General features: G+C 48.7%; 1 protein-coding gene across 8 annotated transcripts in view; it reads left to right on the forward strand.

Annotated features, from left to right (window-relative positions):
- LOC123763717 (uncharacterized) overlaps window positions 1-22,041 on the forward strand; it is a 413,873-nt gene that overhangs the window by 372,564 nt on the left and 19,268 nt on the right. For all 8 annotated transcript variants that reach the window (XM_045751026.2, XM_045751043.2, XM_045751066.2 and 5 more), the window contains 2 exons: window positions 4,670-4,718; window positions 18,667-18,775. In XM_045751026.2, the coding sequence (XP_045606982.1) occupies window positions 4,670-4,718; window positions 18,667-18,752 (135 nt within the window). In that variant the 3' untranslated portion in view covers window positions 18,753-18,775. The remainder of the gene's footprint in view (window positions 1-4,669; window positions 4,719-18,666; window positions 18,776-22,041) is intronic.

Below are 22,041 nucleotides of genomic sequence, written 5' to 3' on the forward strand. Positions count from 1 at the left end.
GAGTTGTAGTAATTATCCATGTACAAATGGTAACCCTGGTTCACTAAAGGCTGCATCAACCCCGTTACTGTATCCACTATCGTCTTACCAATACCTGAGTATACGTCAAAGTCATATATGTACCCAGAGACAGATTCAGCAAGCATATAAAGTTTCACACCATACTTGTCTGGTTTGTTTGGATTGTACACTTTGAAGGATAGTCGGCCTCGCCATGCCATTGTACCCTCATCCAAACACAACTCTTTCTTGGGGATGTAAACTTGAGCAAACCTCTCTTTCAAGTAATCCATCACTGGTCTCACTTTTATCAACTTATCACGATTGTTCACGGGCACTGCATTGGTATTGAATGTGTGGAAAAACTGGTTTATATGCTGGAATTGTCTGGACGGCATGAACAAGCTGAAGAAACGAGCATGCCATGGCTTTGCTGTTTGCCAATACATCCTCATAGTTGGGAGCCTAATTATGCCCATCAATATGAACAGTCCTAGGAATCGCGCCATTTCACTCACCTTCACTGGGGTCCAAATATCTGATACATTTTCATTGGCCATCCGGAATAACTGCGAGGTGTACAAATTTGTTTCAACGGTAAAGAACTCAAGGAGGGCACGCGTGATGAACAATTGAATATAAGCCAGTGCACTAGTAGGCTTGGGAATTTTCAGTCCAAGATTTCCAGTAAAATCATCAACAACTGGAGAAGTATTGCTACGACTCCAGCCCTCACCAGCTCCAGCCTGCCGAGTACGTACTGTACGTGTACGCCTTTCAGCAGGCTCGAATGAATCCTCATCACTTATACTTTCAGAATCACTTGGCGCAATTTGTCGTGTGTTCCTACGACGAGTAACATGTCTGGTAGCTACTTTTCTAGGTAGCCTAGATGCACCACGTGTGCGCCGAGATGGAGGAGGAGGAGGGGGTCGCGGTGCCTCCTCTTCCTCGGTGAGGGCCTCAGTCTCCTCATCACTCGTTGCCGTATCATTCCCTCTAGCTCTAGGTACACTATAATCGTTGTGGGTTCCAAAATCTTCCTCCAATACCTCTACATCACCTTCAGCTTCTGATAAATCCTCCACAAGGCCTGGAATTTTCGTTGGTGTGAGCTTCACTCCGCTCCACTTCTTAAAAATTTGGGTTATTTTGTCCACTCTCGATGACCTGGAGGCTTCCTTGGGCGTAGAAGTGCTTGGGCCTTGACCTTGATCCATTTTTGATGAAGTAATTGGGTATAATCCACACGGAAACGGGTAAAAATGCTCGAGTTTGGCGCGCGAGGGGAGCGTGATCGACTCACGACACGTGACACGAAAACAATGGGCCCGTCACGTGACCGGGTAGGCCGACGCGCCAGGCGGCCTAGTGGTGAGAAAGAGAACTTCATGGCGCGTCGTTTGAAACAAACCCCAATGAAATCGGATTAAAATTGAATTTTATACAAATATTTTAAAAGAAGACATAACTTTATGTCCACTATGCGTTTACGTTAGACGAAACCGGACGCGCCGGCGCGTCCAGATAGCGCGAAAGTGCTAATTATGTTCATAAAACAATAAACAATCACTAATATGCACACCATAATTTTGAGTACAGCGATGGTTCACACATTTTATTATATACATATACCACAATTCACTGTATGGAATAATATTACAGCAAAAAAACTAAGAAAAAATCAATCAGAGACATTGAAATAATTAGGTAATAATAATAATTTGTGGCAACTGCCGCCTGACAGCTCGAGTGGAGTAGACCTCGTCTGGCGAAGGCTCTGTCAACGCCCCTTTTTTGCCACACTTCCCTACCCTATTAAGGCTAAAATATGCCACCTACGATTTTTTTTTTTGTTATTTTTTCCGTGATCAGGGAAGAAAAATGAACACTTCTATAAGATGAAAGAATTTTTTGGATTTTTTTTTTTGTTGCGCTTGTGGGTGTGAATTCCATTTGGGCCCCTAGCGGTTTGAGGGTTAATCACTGTGCTGCTCGCCTTCCAAATACGGCACATGCTCCTATGCGCAGGAAACAAAATTCTAGGGAAAAAATTATTTTTGTTTTTGAAAATGTTAAATACCCTTCCCTGGTCAAATAAGTAAAAAAAAAATTCTTTTAAATTACTTTGGCCACAATGGGTTCCAGAAAATGGTGTGTGACGTCACGATTTGGTGGTCGCCTGTCACATACACTCCTGAAGCCAGTCGCCCGCCAGCTTGAACATGCGCAAATTGCCACAATTATTTTTTTGTTCATTTTTTGCGTACATTTAGAAATAATGTATATTTGTTTTGTTTTTTCTTGCCAATCCTATGTATAATGAACATGTACACAATATTATGGCAATAGAACATCCGTACTGTCCCAAGACACTTGTGTTATGGGTCCACATATATTGCTCATATATCCAATGTTTCATGTTCATTTATGTATATTTACAACATATTTACACACTATACACTCTCACACACTATATACATTCACCATCAATACACTCAGAACTTCGCGAGTCTGAGCTGCCACACCCAGCCAGCCCTCCCTCACTCCTCCAACACCTAGCTTACTCCTTACACCTTACTCACCAACATTCCTCCTCCCACCATACTGTTATTGCTTTCATTACACTATTTACAAACATTATGTATACTTATCTACATGTTTTATTCACCATAACTATGCAAGTAAACCGGTATTGTGTCCAAACAGTACAGTGGTCACCATACACTGCATGAGAAATCACACAGCAGCCAGCAGACAATGCTACGATTACGACGCCACCTTCCTCATCAAAATGGCTCCACCCACAATACTACGCACATATGTACATGGGTATATGCACACATTGTATATACCCATGTACATATGTGTGTTCACCATAGCGAACTACTAAGCTAGTATGGTGAGCAAAACAAGAATGACTGCCACACATAGTGAGGCTACCTGGATTCCCCTCCCTCCCTCCCTCCCTCACCAAAGTTCCTCCTCCCACAATACTACGCACACATATGTACACGAGTATATACACACATTGTATATACCCATGCACATATGTGTTCACCATATACATGCACCCAACATGTGGAGTTGATCCAATAATACATGCACTCATCATGGGAAGTTGATCTCATAATACATGCACCCAACATAGGGAGTTGATCCCATAATACATGCACCCAACATGGGGAGTTGGGTGCATGTATTACCATAGCAAACCACTAAGCTAGTGTGGTGAACAAGACAAGAGTGGCTGCCATACACAGTGAGGCTATCTTGAGGTTATCTTGAGATGATTTCGGGGCTTTAGTGTCTCCGCGGCCCGGTCCTCGACCAGGCCTCCACCCCCAGGAAGCAGCTCGTGACAGCTGACTAACTCCCAGGTACCTATTTACTGCTAGGTAACAGGGGCATTCAGGGTGAAAGAAACTTTTGCCCATTTGTTCTGCCTCGTGCGGGAATCGAACCCGCGCCACAGAATTACGAGTCCTGCATGCTATCCACCAGGCTACGAGGCTACCTCGATTCTCTCCCTCCTTCCCACACCAAACTTCCTCCTCCCACAATACTGCGCACAGCGCTAATTATCACCACAATCCTGCTATTATCACAATCTTGGTCACTAAATCCTGTAAATAAATAATTGAAGCCAAGTTTATTTTGTAAAATAACATATGAAGTTGTTTGAAGATTCCTAGATGGATGAAATAATGCTGTGGTGCTGTGAACATTGGGAACCGCATTGATTCACTGATATTTGAACATTGTACACAGTCATTATCACACTCGGGCTCTTCTGTAATACTATCATGGTTAAATAATACCAGTTATATATATGACATTATTAGGTGATGCTGCAGTCACAAGCTGAACAGCAGTGCTGTGAGCTCATGCTGCATGCACCAGCCTTAGTTGCTCACTCAGCACTGAGGCCCCTCACACCCGGGAATGTTGCCCACGATTTTTTTTTTAAATGGCGACTGTTTACAAGAGCCCTGAGGAAGCCGATGTGAACCCCATGTCGCTGCGGGAGTTTTGAATCATACACTAAAATTATAAGATCCTGGAGGCGCGTTGCGCACCCGCCATTGAGCACCTGCAGGTGCGTTACGCAGTTCAGTGGTTAAAATATAGTATGTACTGATATATTTTTTAATTGTAGTCTGTGTGAAAATTCAAATTATATTGGTTATGGTAAAAAAATTGTGAATATGTTCACTTTTGGACTTCACCGGTAAGAATTGCCGAATGTCTGCCTTATCCGGTGTGGATGGCCGGGGGGGGGGGGGGAAGAGGTGTCCTTCCCATACAGCTTGGATAAGCGAGCTCATACAGTACCTGTATTGGCTTCAAAATTGGTGAATATATCAATCCATAGTTTACAGTGAACTCTATTAACATTCTTCTTTAGTTAGAAAAATGGTGTGTTATCTTATTTGTGCTCGTATGATCAAGCCATATCCAAAAGAATGTACTGTGCTTTACATTAATTGGTTACCTTAAGAGATCAAACCATGTGTAATTGATGATACAGTATTATGTTTTACTTAGATCACACTAAAGAGATCAAACTAACTGGCTGACTGTAGACCTAATGTACTGTGGTATATATTCTTCTACTGCTCTAATGTGATCAACCCATACCTAGTTATTTACATTTTGACACTTTCAGGAAGATGACACTTGGAATGGCCCCGATAACTTTGTAGAAGTGAAAGATGGTAAGTACCACTTATCATGTAACATAGTACTGTAGTGTATAAAACCACCCAAGAGCTAATAATCTCACATGGAAATGAGAAATATATATTGAGGAAAAGCTAAATGTGTGAGATGAGTCACACATGATTCTCATATTATATGGAAGAGAGCTGCAAGCAGTAGACTAGATGTTGCATAGGTTTCCAGGGTGTAAAGTCAAACACTTGAGATGTGAATTATGAGGATCCGGAAAAAACTCTGCATGTTGGGTGCATGTATTATAGGATCAACTCCTCATGTTGGGTGCATGTATTATAGGATCAACTCCCCATCTTGGGTGCATTTATTATGGGATCATCCCATGTATTATGGGATCATACCCCCATGTATTATGGGATCATCCCCTCATGTATTATGGGATCAACTCCCCATGTTGAGTACATGTATTATGGGAACATCCCCCCCATGTTGGGTGCATCTATTATGGGATCATCCCCCATGTATTATGGGATCATCCCCCCCCATGTATTATGGAATCATCCCCCCCCCATGTATTATGGGATCATCCCACATGTATTATGGGATCATCCCCCATGTATTATGGGATCATCCCCCCATGTATTATGGGATCATCCCCCCATGTATTATGGGATCATCCCCCCATGTATTATGGGATCATCCCCCCATGTATTATGGGATCATCCCCCCATGTATTATGGGATCATCCCCCCATGTATTATGGGATCATCCCCCCATGTTGGGTGCACGTATTATGGGATCATCCCATGTATTATGGGATCATCCCATGTATTATGGGATCATCCCATGTATTATGGGATCATCCCATGTATTATGGGATCATCCCATGTATTATGGGATCAACTCCCCATGTTGGGTGAATGTATTACAGGATTAACTCCCCATGTTGGGTGCATGTATTATGGGATCAACTCTCCATGTATTATGGAAACAACTCCCCATGTTGGGTGAATGTATTATAGGATCAACTCCCTATGTTGGGTGCATGTATTATGGGATCAACTCCCTATGTTGGGTGCATGTATTATGGGATCAACTCTCCATGTATTACGGAAACAACTCCCCATGTTGGGTGAATGTATTATAGGATCAACTCCCTATGTTGGGTGCATGTATTATGGGATCAACTCCCCATGTTGGGTGCATCTATTACTGGTAAAAGTGATTGTGGTGTGGTTCCATGTATTTTCCCTGTGGCATGGGTTCCTCCTGTATCATCTATTTCCTCCTGACCTCCATTGCTAATTTTCCCTTTATACATTTTGTACCACTTCTCCCATTTCCCCAAAACACAAATTTTCCCTTGTACTGGGTGTTACCACTGTTACTCTTGTACTGACAGTTACCATTGTTACTCTTGTACTGGGTGTTACCACTGTTACTCTTGTACTGGATGTTACCCGTGTTTCCCTTGTATCATATTTATCGTGTCTTCCCTTAAACCATTTTATTTTCCTTCTAACTCTTTGTGCCGTAAGTTTTCCCATTTTCACTGCTGTACGCACATCCCCCCCCCCCCCCGTGCTCCATATACCTCTTGATTTGTCAGTTCCCTTCCTCACCCTCACAAAAAACTGTTCCCCAATTATTCTGGCAATTTCACCCAAACTTTCAACACATATTGAACCCTTAGCTTTCCTCTGTATCCCCCTGTTCTCCATGTTCCACCTGTTCTTCCTGTTCCCCATATATCCTCTGCACCCGTCTGTTCTTTATGCAGTGACTGATACCCTTGTACAATTTAACTTGTGCTCTCAGTTATCAACACCTTGTGTTCCTATTATGTGCTCTGTTATCAACACCTTGTGTTTCCATTATGTGCTCTGTTATCTACACCTTGTGTTTCCATTATGTGCTCTGTTATCAACACCTTGTGTTTCCATTATGTGCTCTGTTATCAACACCTTATGTTTCCATTATGTGCTCTGTTATCAACAACTTGTGTTTCCATCATGTGCTCTGTTATCAACACCTTGTGTTTCCATTATGTGCTCTGTTATCAACACCTTGTGTTTCCATTATGTGCTCTGTTATCAACACCTTGTGTTTCCATTATGTGCTCTGTTATCAACACCTTGTGTTTCCATCATGTGCTCTGTTATCAACACTGTGTGTTGTCTGGTGTTGGTACTACTTCATGGACACCTGCCTTGTTTTACATTTGTGCAGTACGTGTACTTGTTCTGTACATGTTCTCATTACGCCATCACCCATTCATCCATGTTCACTATATTTCTGATCCACCTTGTGGGGAAGTGCTGACCCACAGTGTTGTGTGGGGAAGTGCTGACCCACAGTGTTGTGTGGGGAAGTGCTGGTCCACAGTGTGGTGTGGGGAAGTGCTGGTCCACAGTGTTGTGTGGGGAAGTGCTGGTCCACAGTGTGGTGTGGGGAAGTGCTGGTCCACAGTGTTGTGTGGGGAAGTGCTGGCCCACAGTGTGGTGTGGGGAAGTGCTGGTCCACAGTGTTGTGTGGGGAAGTGCTGGTCCACAGTGTTGTGTGGGGAAGTGCTGGTCCACAGTGTTGTGTGGGGAAGTGCTGGTCCACAGTGTTGTGTGGGGAAGTGCTGACCCACAGTGTTGTGTGGGGAAGTGCTGACCCACAGTGTTGTGTGGGGAAGTGCTGACCCACAGTGTGGTGTGGGGAAGTGCTGGTCCACAGTGTTGTGTGGGGAAGTGCTGACCCACAGTGTGGGGAAGTGCTGGTCCACAGTGTTGTGTGGGGAAGTGCTGACCCACAGTGTTGTGTGGGGAAGTGCTGACCCACAGTGTTGTGTGGGGAAGTGCTGGTCCACAGTGTTGTGTGGGGAAGTGCTGACCCACAGTGTTGTGTGGGGAAGTGCTGGTCCACAGTGTTGTGTGGGGAAGTGCTGGTCCACAGTGTTGTGTGGGGAAGTGCTGACCCACAGTGTTGTGTGGGGAAGTGCTGACCCACAGTGTTGTGTGGGGAAGTGCTGGTCCACAGTGTTGTGTGGGGAAGTGCTGGTCCACAGTGTTGTGTGGGGAAGTGCTGGTCCACAGTGTGGGGAAGTGCTGGTCCACAGTGTTGTGTGGGGAAGTGCTGGTCCACAGTGTGGGGAAGTGCTGGTCCACAGTGTTGTGTGGGGAAGTGCTGGTCCACAGTGTGGGGAAGTGCTGGTCCACAGTGTTGTGTGGGGAAGTGCTGGTCCACAGTGTGGGGAAGTGCTGGTCCACAGTGTGGTGTGGAGAAGTGCTGGTCCACAGTGTGGGGAAGTGCTGGTCCACAGTGTGGGGAAGTGCTGGTCCACAGTGTGGTGTGGGGAAGTGCTGGTCCACAGTATGGTATGGGGAAATGCTGGTCCACAGTGTGGTGTGGAGAAGTGCTGGTCCACAGTGTGGGGAAGTGCTGGTCCACAGTGTGGTGTGGAGAAGTGCTGGTCCACAGTATGGTATGGGGAAATGCTGGTCCACAGTGTGGTGTGGGGAAGTGCTGGTCCACAGTGTGTGGAAGTGCTGGTCCACAGTGTGGGGAAGTGCTGGTCCACAGTGTGGGGAAGTGCTGGTCCACAGTGTGGGGAAGTGCTGGTCCACAGTGTGGGGAAGTGCTGGTCCACAGTGTGGTGTGGGGAAGTGCTGGTCCACAGTGTGGTGTGGGGAAGTGCTGGCCCACAGTGTTGTGTGGGGAAGTGCTGGTCCACAGTGTTGTGTGGGGAAGTGCTGGTCCACAGTGTTGTGTGGGGAAGTGCTGGTCCACAGTGTTGTGTGGGGAAGTGCTGGTCCACAGTGTGGTATAGGGAAGTGCTGGCCACAGTGTGGGGAAGTGCTGGTCCACAGTGTGGTGTGGGGAAGTGCTGGTCCACAGTGTGGTGTGGAGAAGTGCTGATCCACAGTGTGGGGAAGTGCTGGTCCACAGTGTGGGGGAAGTGCTGGTCCACAGTGTGGGGAAGTGCTGGTCCACAGTGTGGTGAAGTGCTGGTCCACAGTGTGGTGTGGAGAAGTGCTGATCCACAGTGTGGGGAAGTGCTGGTCCACAGTGTGGGGAAGTGCTGGTCCACAGTGTGGGGAAGTGCTGGTCCACAGTGTGGTGAAGTGCTGGTCCACAGTGTGGTGTGGAGAAGTGCTGGTCCACAGTGTGGTGTGGGGAAGTGCTGGTCCACAGTGTGGTGAAGTGCTGGTCCACAGTGTGGGGAAGTGCTGGTCCACAGTGTGGGGAAGTGCTGGTCCACAGTGTGGGGAAGTGCTGGTCCACAGTGTGGTGTGGGGAAGTGTTGGTCCACAGTGTGGTGTGGGGAAGTGCTGGTCCACAGTGTGGTGTGGGGAAGTGCTGGTCCACAGTGTGGTGTGGGGAAGTGCTGGTCCACAGTGTTGTGTGGGGAAGTGCTGACCCACAGTGTTGTGTGGGGAAGTGCTGGTCCACAGTGAGGTGTGGGGAAGTGCTGACCCACAGTGTTGTGTGGGGAAGTGCTGACCCACAGTGTTGTGTGGGGAAGTGCTGGTCCACAGTGTGGTGTGGGGAAGTGCTGGTCCACAGTGTGGTGTGGGGAAGTGCTGGTCCACAGTGTGGTGTGGGGAAGTGCTGACCCACAGTGTGGTGTGGGGAAGTGCTGGTCCACAGTGTGGTGTGGGGAAGTGCTGGTCCACAGTGTGGTGTGGGGAAGTGCTGGTCCACAGTGTGGTGTGGGGAAGTGCTGGTCCACAGTGTGGTGTGGGGAAGTGCTGGTCCACAGTGTGGTGTGGGGAAGTGCTGGTCCACAGTGTGGTGTGGGGAAGTGCTGACCCACAGTGTTGTGTGGGGAAGTGCTGGTCCACAGTGTTGTGTGGGGAAGTGCTGGTCCACAGTGTGGGGAAGTGCTGGTCCACAGTGTGGGGAAGTGCTGGTCCACAGTGTGGTGTGGGGAAGTGTTGGTCCACAGTGTGGTGTGGGGAAGTGTTGGTCCACAGTGTGGTGTGGGGAAGTGTTGGTCCACAGTGTGGTGTGGGGAAGTGTTGGTCCACAGTGTGGTGTGGGGAAGTGCTGGTCCACAGTGTGGTGTGGGGAAGTGCTGGTCCACAGTGTGGTGTGGGGAAGTGCTGGTCCACAGTGTGGTGTGGGGAAGTGCTGGTCCACAGTGTGGTGTGGGGAAGTGCTGGTCCACAGTGTGGTGTGGGGAAGTGCTGGTCCACAGTGTGGGGAAGTGCTGGTCCACAGTGTGGTGTGGAGAAGTGCTGGTCCACAGTGTGGTGTGGAGAAGTGCTGGTCCACAGTGTGGTGTGGAGAAGTGCTGATCCACAGTGTGGGGAAGTGCTGGTCCACAGTGTGGGGAAGTGCTGGTCCACAGTGTGGGGAAGTGCTGGTCCACAGTGTGGGGAAGTGCTGGTCCACAGTGTGGTGTGGGGAAGTGCTGGTCCACAGTGTGGTGAAGTGCTGGTCCACAGTGTGGTGAAGTGCTGGTCCACAGTGTGGTGTGGAGAAGTGCTGGTCCACAGTGTGGTGTGGGGAAGTGCTGGTCCACAGTGTGGTGAAGTGCTGGTCCACAGTGTGGGGAAGAGCTGGTCCACAGTGTGGGGAAATGCTGGTCCACAGTGTGGTGTGAGGAAGTGCTGGTCCACAGTGTGGTGTGGGGAAGTGTTGGTCCACAGTGTGGTGTGGGGAAGTGCTGGTCCACAGTGTGGTGTGGGGAAGTGCTGGTCCACAGTGTGGTGTGGGGAAGTGCTGGTCCACAGTGTGGTGTGGGGAAGTGTTGGTCCACAGTGTGGTGTGGGGAAGTGCTGGTCCACAGTGTGGTGTGGGGAAGTGTTGGTCCACAGTGTGGTGTGGGGAAGTGCTGGTCCACAGTGTGGTGTGGGGAAGTGTTGGTCCACAGTGTGGTGTGGGGAAGTGTTGGTCCACAGTGTGGTGTGGGGAAGTGCTGGTCCACAGTGTGGTGTGGGGAAGTGCTGGTCCACAGTGTGGTGTGGGGAAGTGCTGGTCCACAGTGTGGTGTGGGGAAGTGCTGGTCCACAGTGTGGTGTGGGGAAGTGCTGGTCCACAGTGTGGTGTGGGGAAGTGCTGGTCCACAGTGTGGTGTGGGGAAGTGCTGGTCCACAGTGTGGTGTGGGGAAGTGTTGGTCCACAGTGTGGTGTGGGGAAGTGTTGGTCCACAGTGTGGTGTGGGGAAGTGCTGGTCCACAGTGTGGTGTGGGGAAGTGTTGGTCCACAGTGTGGTGTGGGGAAGTGCTGGTCCACAGTGTGGTGTGGGGAAGTGCTAGTCCAGTGTGGTATGGGGAAGTGCTGGTCCGCAGTGTGGGGAAGTGCTGGTCCACAGTCTGGTGTGGGGAAGTGCTGGTCCACAGTGTGGTGTGGGGAAGTGCTTGTCCACAGTGTGGTGTGGGGAAGTGCTGGTCCACAGTGTGGTGTGGGGAAGTGCTGGTCCACAGTGTGGTGTGGGGAAGTGCTGGTCCACAGTGTGGTGACGTGTTGGTCCACAGTGTGGTGTGGGGAAGTGCTGGTCCACAGTGTGGTGTGGGGAAGTGTTGGTCCACAGTGTGGTGTGGGGAAGTGCTGGTCCACAGTGTGGTGTGGGGAAGTGTTGGTCCGCAGTGTGGTGTGGGGAAGTGCTGGTCCACAGTGTGGGGAAGTGTTCATCCACAGTGTGGTGTGGGGAAGTGCTCGTCCACAGTGTGGTGTGGGGAAGTGCTGGTCCACAGTGTGGTGTGGGGAAGTGCTAGTCCAGTGTGGTATGGGGAAGTGCTGGTCCGCAGTGTGGGGAAGTGCTGGTCCACAGTGTGGGGAAGTGCTGGTCCACAGTGTGGGGAAGTGCTGGTCCACAGTGTGGGGAAGTGCTGGTCAGCAGTGTGAGGAAGTGCTGGTCCACAGTGTGGGGAAGTAAGTAATTATCAAAAAGAAGGCACCAAACCGGGAAAGTTATGTAGCACCATCAAATATGCGGGATAATCAGAGGGCGCTATATATCACCAAGGATGCCAATAAGAGGACAGAAATGCATAAGGCTGAACGATATCAAAAGTATCCGAGTCACCAAGAATACTATCGAGAGACAAGCGACCGCAAGGGATGGTCGGACAACAAGACACACACTCGTCCCGGAAGTCAGGACATTCAACAAGGATATGCACGACCGTAAGAGGGACAATGCAATTAGGACAATAAGGAGCAGGGTGGCGCTTCATCAAGTGACCATGAGTTGAAGCGAGTATGGCCAATACGCAACCTCGCTAGAGCCATTTCCCAACGCTGGTTACGGTGGTAGGAGGACGGCCATGAGGACACACAACCTTTAAGACTGACGATTGACGAAGATTAAGCCACCCAAAAGGTGGCACGGGCATGAATAGCCCGTAAATGGAGGCCTTTCTGAGCAATTACCAGTATCAATAGATGATACTGGAGATCTGTGGCGGTGCGACTGCACCCTGCGTGACAGGAGATGTCTCCCGTGCAACCTTTAAGAGAATGCAGTTTGTTACCAGACGACCAACAAGCCTGCCAACGGGGAAGGATGGAGGAATGGATAACCGGGTAAAAGTCGGAATGAGGAATACCTTTACGAGAGATGGGACAAGAGCAGACAGCTTCCCTGGCGGCAGCATTCGCACTCTCATTTAAAGAGACACCAATATGGCTGGGAACTCAACAAAACTCAACCGACTTAAATTTACTGTGAACAAGAAACAGCCAATGCTGGATCTCGACAACCACTGGATGAACCAGATTAAAGTACCCGAGAGCCATGAGGGCACTACGAGAGTCAACAACAACTACAAAGGAGGACTGACAACGAGAAAGCAGGAGACGAAGAGCATAGAGAATAGCATAAAGCTCCGCTGTGAAGATGCTAGTCTCCGGAGGTAAGCGACACATATAAGTGTGATCAGGAAAAACAACAGAGTAGCCAACACCGTCCACAGACTTAGACCCATCAGTGAAGACAGAAACGGAAGCGGGAGTGAGAAGAAAAGTGCTCAAGGAAAAGGCGTTTTACAACCGTAGGAGGGGTAAAAGCTTTAGTGATGTGGGTCAAAGATGTACAAAACTGTGGAAGGGGAACTCTCCACGGGGGCAAAGAAGGAACAACATGAGGAGAAATATTAGAAATACGAACGGAAAGAGAATCCTGTAAGCGAGATAACCTGGACAGAAAGAGGGAGGTGGTGAAGAGGAACAGGAACCGCAGGAGGGGTAAAAGTTTAAGCCCGACAGAGGCGTGAGGAAGGATCTTGCTAGGACCGCGCAAGATATCGAAGACAGTAGCGATCACAGTGGTCCTGGAGAGACAGGAAGCCAGTGTCAACATACAAGCTGAGGACGGGAGTCTGACAAAAGGCACCAGAACTGAGGCGCAACCCAGTATGGTGCAAAGCATCAAGGCAGCGAAGAGTAGAAGGAGAAGCAGACGATTAAGCAGGGCAACCATAATCGAGCTTAGACGGGACGAGAGAGGAATGTAAAGCAAAGAAAGTGCGCCTATCCGCTCCCCAAGAAGTATGGGACAATACCCGAAGGTAGGCAAGGGCCTTAGAGCACTCAACACGGAGGTAAGAGATATGGGGAGACCAAGACAAACGAGTGTCAAAGAATAACCCCAAAAGCTTCGCGGAATCTTTGTACTCAAGGGGATGACCATAAAGTGACAAAGAACAACCCATTTCCGAGTAAAAGTCATGGCACAAGTCTTAGTAGTATAGAATTTGAAGCCATGATCGGTGGCCCAAGAGGACACGGCATCAATCACAAGTTGAAGCCGGCGTTGAAGGAGAGGCGAATCATCACCCTGACAGAAAAGGGTAAGATCATCAACATAGAGAGCGGAGAAGATGCCTGAAGGAAGAGAGGAAAGAAGACCATTGAGGGCAACCAGAAAAAAAAAAGAGTAGTGCTCAGAACACTACCCTGGGGCACACCTTCGTATTGCTGAAAAGAGGCAGAGCGATCGGTACCAACCCTCACCCGAAAGAAAAGATGAGAAAGGAAGCTGTGGAGAATGAGAGGGAGATGACCAAGAAGGCCAAAAGAATGAAGCTGGGATAGAAAATGATATCGCCAAGTGGTGTCGTAAGCCTTTTCCAGGTCAAAAAGGACGGCAACAACGGAGGTCTTTGCAGCAAGAGCACTACGAATATAGACCTCCAAGTTCACCAGGACATCTGTTGTGCTGCGGCACTTGCGGAAACCAACTTGAGAATGGGAGAGGAGGTGATGGTATTCCAGGAACCACATCAGACAAATGTTAACCACACGTTCAAAGAGTTTGCAGACACAACTTGTGAGGGCAATAGGGCGAGAGTCCTTAGGGGATATTCCCAGAGACCCTGGTTTGCGAACAGGGAGGACGACATCGAGCCTGTCCTCAGGGAGTGAAAACGACTCCCAGATCCGATTTTACAGACTCAGTAAATACTGAGACGTGCACAGAGGAAGATGGCGAAGCATCTCATAATGAATGCCATCGGAGTCTGCTGTCGTAGAACCGCAGAGAGCCAGAGCAGAACGAAGTTCAAAGAGAGAGAAGGGATCGTTATAGGGAAGTCGAAGACGAGTGCAGAAATCGAAAGGACAAGATTCAAGGACAGGTTTACGAAGAAGGAAAGATTGGGGAAGATGAAGACCAGAGCTAACAGAAGAAAAGTGGGAACCCAGTTCGGTAGCGACCTACAACGGGTCCGCCACAAGAGTACCACGGAGGTGAAGGACCGGTGAAACATCGGGAACGAACTTACCTGCTATCTTGCGGATATGCTTCCATATCAGTGGCAGAGGAGTTTCGGACATAATGGTGGAGACATAAGATGCCCAACATTCACATTTAGCTGTACGGACGGCCCTACGGGCCACCACATTCGCCTTCCGAAAGAAAAGAAAAGAATCGGCCGTCTGCCGACGGCGGTGCCTCTTCCAGGCTACATGCTTACAGCGGACAGTCCGAGCATAGTCTGCATTCCACCAGGGAATGCACTTCCGTGGACCCCGAGAGGAAGAGCGAGGAATAGAGCGGAGGGCAGCGTCGAAGACAGTGTCATGAAAAAGGAGGAGAGAGCGAGGAAGATGCAGAAGGGAGAGGTCAGAGAGAGCAGCACTGAGGGTAAATAGGTTCCAGTCCACTTTAGCAAACTGCCACCTAGGGAAGGAGAGGGGAGGGTGAAAAGAGAAAAAGATAACAAGGATGGGGAAATGGTCACTACCATGGAGGTCATCAAGAACCTGCCATGTGAAATCTAAGTAAAGAGAAGACGAGCAAAGAGAAAGATCAAGACAGGAAAGGGTGCGAGTCCGAGAGTTCAAATGTGTGGACTCACCAGAATTCAGAAGAGACAGGGAAGGGAGGATAAACGGCCCAAGAAGGCGACCTCGAGTGTTCGTCAGAACATCACCCCAAAGGGATTGAGGACAATTGAAATCACCCAGCAGGAGCACAGGCTCCGGCGAGGAGTCCAATAGGTGTTTCAGATCAGGAAGAGAAAGCGGGACACTCGAGGGGAGATAAAGGGAACAAATGGTGTACCATTTCCCCACAAAGATACGAGCAGCAGAACAATGGAGAGGCGAAGGAAAAAGTAAAGGGACAAAGGTAACATCAGAGTGAATCAAGAGAGCAGAAGAATTAGGAGCCCCAGCCCCAGCAACAGCTGGGGAAGGGAGGGGGGGGGGGAAGAGAGAAGGAATAGCCACAAAAGCGACCAGGACGAGCACCGAGCATCGGCTCCTGAAGACAGACGCAAAGGGGCGAAAACCGCGAATTCAGAAGTTGGAGTTCAAGGAAATTGGCGTAATAACCTCGAACGTTCCATTGAAGAATAGACATCGACGAGAAGAGAAAGGAAAACAACAGAGAACAAGAAAGAAACAAAGGCGAAAGGGCAACATAGCAAGTTAAAGAAGATCAGGGTCAGCAAAGTCAGGGTAAGGGGACATGGGTAAACTGAGCAAAGATGGAGGGAAGCGGGAGAACAGACCAGAGGTAGACGGGCGGGGTCCGGAAGGAGGAGGAGGAAGAGGAGGAGACAACCGAGAGGAGCAGGCAAGGACAGCAGCAGGAAGAGGGGGAGTAGAAAGAGGGGAGCGCACCTCAGCAAGGGCAGCAACCGAGAGGGAAGCGGGGGCCAAAGAAACCTCCATAGCAGGAGCAGGGGGCACAACCACCAAAATGAAAGGGTAAGGAGCGATAGAGTCAGTAGTAGGGGCTGAGGAAGAAAGTGAAGCCTTCTTACCCGCCGGGGAGGAGGAAGGAGAGGAGCCAGGCTTACGCTTCTGACTTAAAGAGACAGGTGTCCCAGCAACTATGTACCGGGCAACAGGATTCCAGCGTCTCAACAGGAGAAGCTGAACATGAGCACACACCACGGCTGTTAGGAGAGCGATGGACATTAGCCCGCACCGACAGGCGGCGGAGAGAGTCAATAGACGGAGGAGAAGGATGAGGAGGAGGATCAGAGGGAGACAAGGAAGAAGACACAGGAGACATGACAGACCGGGTAGAAAGAAAGGGAACCCCACACAGAGGACCAGGAGGGGGACCCTTCGGGACAGAACTCAAAGGAACAGAGGAGGGGGCAGTGGGCGTATCAGGGTCTAAGGCCTGGAAACGGTTGTAGAGTTTGAGGAAGGTGATGAGAAGGACGAGGAGAGAAAGAGCGCAACACGTGAGCATAAGAGACGTTAGCATAAGGCGGGAGCCAGCAAACCTGGCGCCTCGCCTCAGGAAAAGATAAACGCTCCCGGTGCTTCAAGTTGATAAACGCTGCACGGGAGAAGGTAAGATGGGCCTCACCGCAGTTGAGGCAGCGAGCTTGGGGAGAAGTGCACTTCGACTTAGTGCACCTTCACCCCCACACAAAGGACAGAGAGAGACAGTCCCAGAGCAGCGGAGGGCACCATGCCCAAACCTCCAGCACTTGTTACAAAGCCTAGGAGAAGGAATGTACTCCTGGACAGAGCACCTGGCACCAGCATGAATGACAGAGGGTGGAAGGGTCCTACCATCGAAGGTAATCTTCACAACCTGAAGGGATTGACGGCGACGACCACAAGGGGGACAAGTAAACGTGTCTACCTGGAGGACAGAATGGCCTTGGGCATCGAGGATATGCCGAATATCATCGTGGCAGTCCTGCAGATTCCGAACACCAGTCGCAACATGGGGCAGGAGAATAGTGCCAACACTGGCATTCAACCGAGCATTCTTTGAGACCCGAACAGGGGTCTCGCCAAGGCAGGATAAGGCAGCCAAGCGGGAAGCTGCATCCTGAGAAGGAGCAACAACGACACGTGTACCAAGACGAGTGGGTTGAAGGCAACAGAGGTATCCACAGAATCAACAAGATGCCGATGGAGGGAGAAATCCTCAGGAGGCACAGAATCAAGAGGGAGGAGATCAAAGTATTTGACCCACGAAGCGGGATCAAACAAGGCTTGATAGGCATCAGAACAGGAAGGAATCGAGCGAGTGCGGCCGTGTCGAGGACGGCGTTGAGAACCCTCAGAGAAAGAGGGGTTAAAAGGCGCAGTAGTCACAACTAGAGATTGAGCCGTGCCAAGGGACGAGGTAGTCACTACTAGAGGCTTGGGACTCGACCCAACCACAGAGGAGGGAGGGGAGCCGAGGAGTAGTCAGAGAGGCCAAAGGAGGAGCAAGGTCGGGGCCCAATGCAGCGGAGGCTACAGAGCCCGGTCTTCCAACACGGACCGACTCTGGGGTTTGGTCGCCCACCCCACGAGCCTGAGAAGGTAAAGGAGAAACAGAATGCAACACGGGTATGAAAAAGAAACATTCATTCATGAATGTGCCCCCACACCCACCATGGAGCCACAATTTGAGGCAGGACACCGACAAGAAGCTATCGCTGATCATGCCGGGGCCTCCTAGGGGTGCGTCGTGAGTATACGCCCCACAAACGCCACCTTAAGAACTGTCAGTCCATAGAGATCGGGTTCAGTGACGAAAGGAGCATTGACAATAAAAGGTTCCCCTCGCTCTCGACATTGGATACTACAGCTTCTACAGGGTGCAAGAGTATGCATCCTCAAGCACCTGGGCAGTCAAAATAGAAGAAGTCCAAAGGAATAACCAAAACAAGCAAAACGTCGGCAGGAATCGACAAGCAGATAGGAGAAGAGGGGGTGAGAAAAACGAAACAGAAGGAAAAGGAAAAGTTGTTCAGCACAATTCGAGAGGACAGCAGCAGGAGCACAAGGCTACAAAAGGACAGAGGACTGTCCCATGGAGCATCACACTCCGGCAGCCGCCCACTAAGCCCACCTCCCGGCATCAACGAGCTGACCGGGGAGGGGGGGACAGTGTGGGGAAGTGCTGGCCACAGTGTGGAGACATGCTGGTCCACAGTGTGGGGAAGTGCTGATCCACAGTGTGGGGAAGTGCTGATCCACAGTGTGGGGAAGTGCTGGTCCACAGTGTGGTGTGGGGAAGTTCTGGTCCACAGTGTGGTGTGGGGAAGTGCTGGTCCACAGTGTGATGTGGGGAAGTGCTGGTCCACAGTGTGGTGTGGGGAAGTGCTGGTCCACAGTGTGGTGTGGGGAAGTGCTGGTCCACAGTGTGGTGTGGGGAAGTGCTGGTCCACAGTGTGGTGTGGGGAAGTGCTGGTCCACAGTGTGGTGTGGGGAAGTGCTGGTCCACAGTGTGGTGTGGGGAAGTGCTGGTCCACAGTGTGGTGTGGGGAAGTGCTGGTCCACAGTGTGGTGTGGGGAAGTGCTGGTCCACAGTGTATGTCTTGATATTTAATATTATTCTTGATTCTTGTGTAAGAGTCTTTGTTAGTTATGGTTGAATCTCCACATCATCATGAAGGAAAATAATTTCCATTTTCAATCTAATCATTATAAATCTGTAGTAGTAAATATTGTATATTTTTCTTTGTTTAGTTGCTTTGATTTCATATCTATCATAATTATTTTTTGCATGGATTGAAATTTTACTGTACAAATATTTCCTTTTTAGGAAATTGTTACTTTGATTCATTTTAGTTATAAATATTTCAGAAGAGAGCGTCACAATGTTAGTTGACGGAGAAGATCTAGAAGTGATGGACCCACTGAGCATTAACGACATATTCCTACCAGATTAAACGTTCAACTGCTGTGTAACATGGTGAGAAACTGTTAAGTTTTGGCTCATGTACTTTCTCATGGAGTTGCATCTCTGTTGCTTTTGGTTTGATATTGTAACTTATGTGTTTATTACATGGTTTGGCACTGTTATTCTATCAGTCTGTTGTCTGGGTTGTTATTGTTGTGTGTCTCCACTTGGATACAACAGTAGTTGTCGGGGAGAAGAAGGCATTAGTGCTACCTCTGTGGATGATATAGTAATTGTTACCTGGAAGAACAAAGCCATTTTCTGTCTGTGGAAGTGAGAAAGTGTGCATAGGTTAGAGAGATCCCAGCATTCCCATACAATTTCTCATCAGCAGAGAATTTTTCCAGTTTTTTTGTGATTCAATGTTATATCTGTCTTCGCAGTTTGGACCTGTAGGTGCATAGCATCGAATCATAATCCGATGATTCATGATAGACTCCCTGAAATATCTGAGGCAGCAGTTATTCCAGGATTCTCCAAGTGACTTTTTACACCCTTCTCTCCCATTCTGTCCCCAGCTGAGAAGATCCAGTTGGTATTTTGGGAAAGTGATATTGTCCTTTTAGTCTCTTCATAGATGGTCCCAGCATTGTGGGGGTGCTTGAACTGTTTATAAGGTAGTTGAGTGTGGCTAATAAAGTTTTTCTTCAGGGTGATTTTTTCTTTCTTTAAGGTGAGGAGTGATGCAAAACTGTCTTCAGTGACTTCATGTCACCCACGTGCTTCCCATAAATGGCAACTAGTATACACCCCACTTTTGAATGTAGTCTACCTTGGTGATGTGGCTCATTGGGGGGTCAATATGCTTTTTAGTAGGGAAAAAGGCAGGGGGGGGGATAAGACTTGTGGCTTAATGAGACCTGGCTGAATCAGCTGGGGCCAGATTCTCGAAGCAGTTACGCAAGCACATATGAACCTGTATATCTTTTCTCAATCTTTGGCGGCTTTGTTTAAAATTATTAAACAGTTAATGAGCTCTGAAGCACCAGGAGGCTGTTTATAACAATAACAACAGTTGATTGGAAAGTTTTCATGCTTGTAAACTATTTAATAAATGTAACCAAAGCTGTCAAAGATTGAGGAAAGATGTGCACGTTCGTAAGTACTTGCGTAACTGCTTTGTGAATCTAGCCCCTGATCTGTTGAATTTAGGGTTAAATAAGCACTGAAGGGTTAGTTTGCCATGCATGCATGTTTTTCAAGCCGTTTAATAATTACAGTACCTGCATCTATGTTCCTGTTGCTGCTGAGGTTATTCAAATTAATCACTTACACTGCGTTTGGTGGGGGCTGTGGTAGACGGGAGCATAGGGAAGTGACATATCAGGTCTCTAAGAGTCTCAGGCCAGCCAAAACAGCTGGAGGCACCTGGAGAACAAGTCTGTGGGGTAATGCTCTTCCATTGTTGGAGATAGAAAGCCTGTTAGGCTTATCAGACTCTTTCTATGCCAATAACTCACCTCCAATATGCAACCCACAACAGTTGTCCAACTCATGGGCTACCTATTTACTACTAGATAAAGAACTCATAACTTGTAAAGAAACATACCTGAAAGTCCTATTCTAAATAGGACTGTAACCTGGAACAGTTGCATTGTGAGCCGACTGCTGCTACAGAACACCTTAGACACAACTTGTCTAATCCTAGGACAAGGTCAGGTGAGTGGTTGCATATGAGAAACTACAGGTCAAGCCTGGCCTCAGGCTGGGCTTGTGGAGTAGAAGAATTCCTACAACCCACTCTACGTATGATCCAGTTAGAGCAACAAGAAAAAATATTAAAGTCCAGTCCTGAGGTTAATAATTTGTACGCACATGGCACTCACTTGGTGGTCTAAAAAATCATTCTAAATGCCTAGTCCTAACATGGTTGATGTAGCAACATGTTGCTGCACCAGTGCAGAATGTCACCCTAGCCTGACTGTGATGATCCTGTCCAATAGGATCTTCGATAAACTTGCCCTGAGGAGTATACTACTTCTTCCAAAATCTTCATTATATCGTTCAGGCACTGATTTGGATTTACAAGTAATCCTCTTGTTCCCTCTATCCTTCTCAAAGGGGGAGGGGGAGACTGGTACTCACCACCTCAGTTCTTGGCTGATTTGCTTGGCAGTCAGCAGTCACCTCTGGTCTCACTTTCCTGTTCTGGATTTTGCCCTGTGTGGCTGTACCAGCTGTATGTGTGGTGTGGTGGCCAGGTGTTTCTTGTACTTGGAGCAGCATGCACCTAGGGTACCCTTCCCTGGATGCTTTGCAAATACTAGCCTTGTTTTCAAGGTTCTCTTCCGCTCTCCATTAGAAGGCTTCATCTCTTGATGTTTTCTTCACCCTTGGGGTAAGTCGGGGGTCTGGGGTTTCCGTCTTACCTCGGGCAGGGGAATGTTATTGATGGGTGGGTGGGGGGGGGGGTGTGGCAGTGGCTGGCGCAGTCTGCTACCTATGCGACGGCTGATGTTCTCTCAGGCTGCTAGTTTGCTTGTAGTGTTGTTTTAGGGGCTTGTTGTGTTCTGTGAGGAGTCCCACAAGCTCCCTGGAGCTATCAGACTGATACACATTATTTTAGTCTGGAGCATCAGTCAATTGGAGTTCAGCCTACCAGGGACCACGAGCCAGAACCTGGGCCAGATTCACGAAGCAGTTATGCAAGTACTTACGAACGTGTACATCTTTCCTCAATCTTTGATGGTTTTGGTTACATATATTAAACAGTTTACAAGCATGAAAACTTGCCAATCAACTGTTGTTTTTGTTATAAACAGCCTCCTGGTGCTTCAGAGCTCATTAGCTGATTAATAATTGTAAACAAAGCCGCCAAAGATTGAGAAAAGATGTACAGGTTCGTGTTTGCGTAACTTCTTCATGAATCTAGCCCCTGGCCCCCCTAAGAGAGACAAAGGGAGCAATGGCCTACAGAAACCCCCCTTGTATTTGGGGGCATTCCATGTCTGCTGTCGACTGGGGTTAGCACCCAGAAAGGTAGGCATAACAAAATAGACCCCACATTGTAAAAAATTGCAACCGAAGACCAAACAGAGACAGAACTCCCTCAACCTATTGAAACAGGCAAATGTCACACATAGCCAGTTTAGGACATGTTTAGCTCCCCGTTCAGGACATGAGCTAGTTCAGGACATGTTTAGCACCCCGATACACAGCATGAAAGTGGAAGATCTGGACAACTTCTTTATGCGTGATATCCAAACCCCTGTAAATATAACTGATATTAACACGAGCATGGCAGATTTTGAAAGAGAAATTGACAATATGCCCATGCA

Source organism: Procambarus clarkii, chromosome 5 (assembly GCF_040958095.1).
Source record: "Procambarus clarkii isolate CNS0578487 chromosome 5, FALCON_Pclarkii_2.0, whole genome shotgun sequence".
In the NCBI taxonomy this organism is placed as follows: Eukaryota; Metazoa; Arthropoda; class Malacostraca; order Decapoda; family Cambaridae; genus Procambarus; species Procambarus clarkii.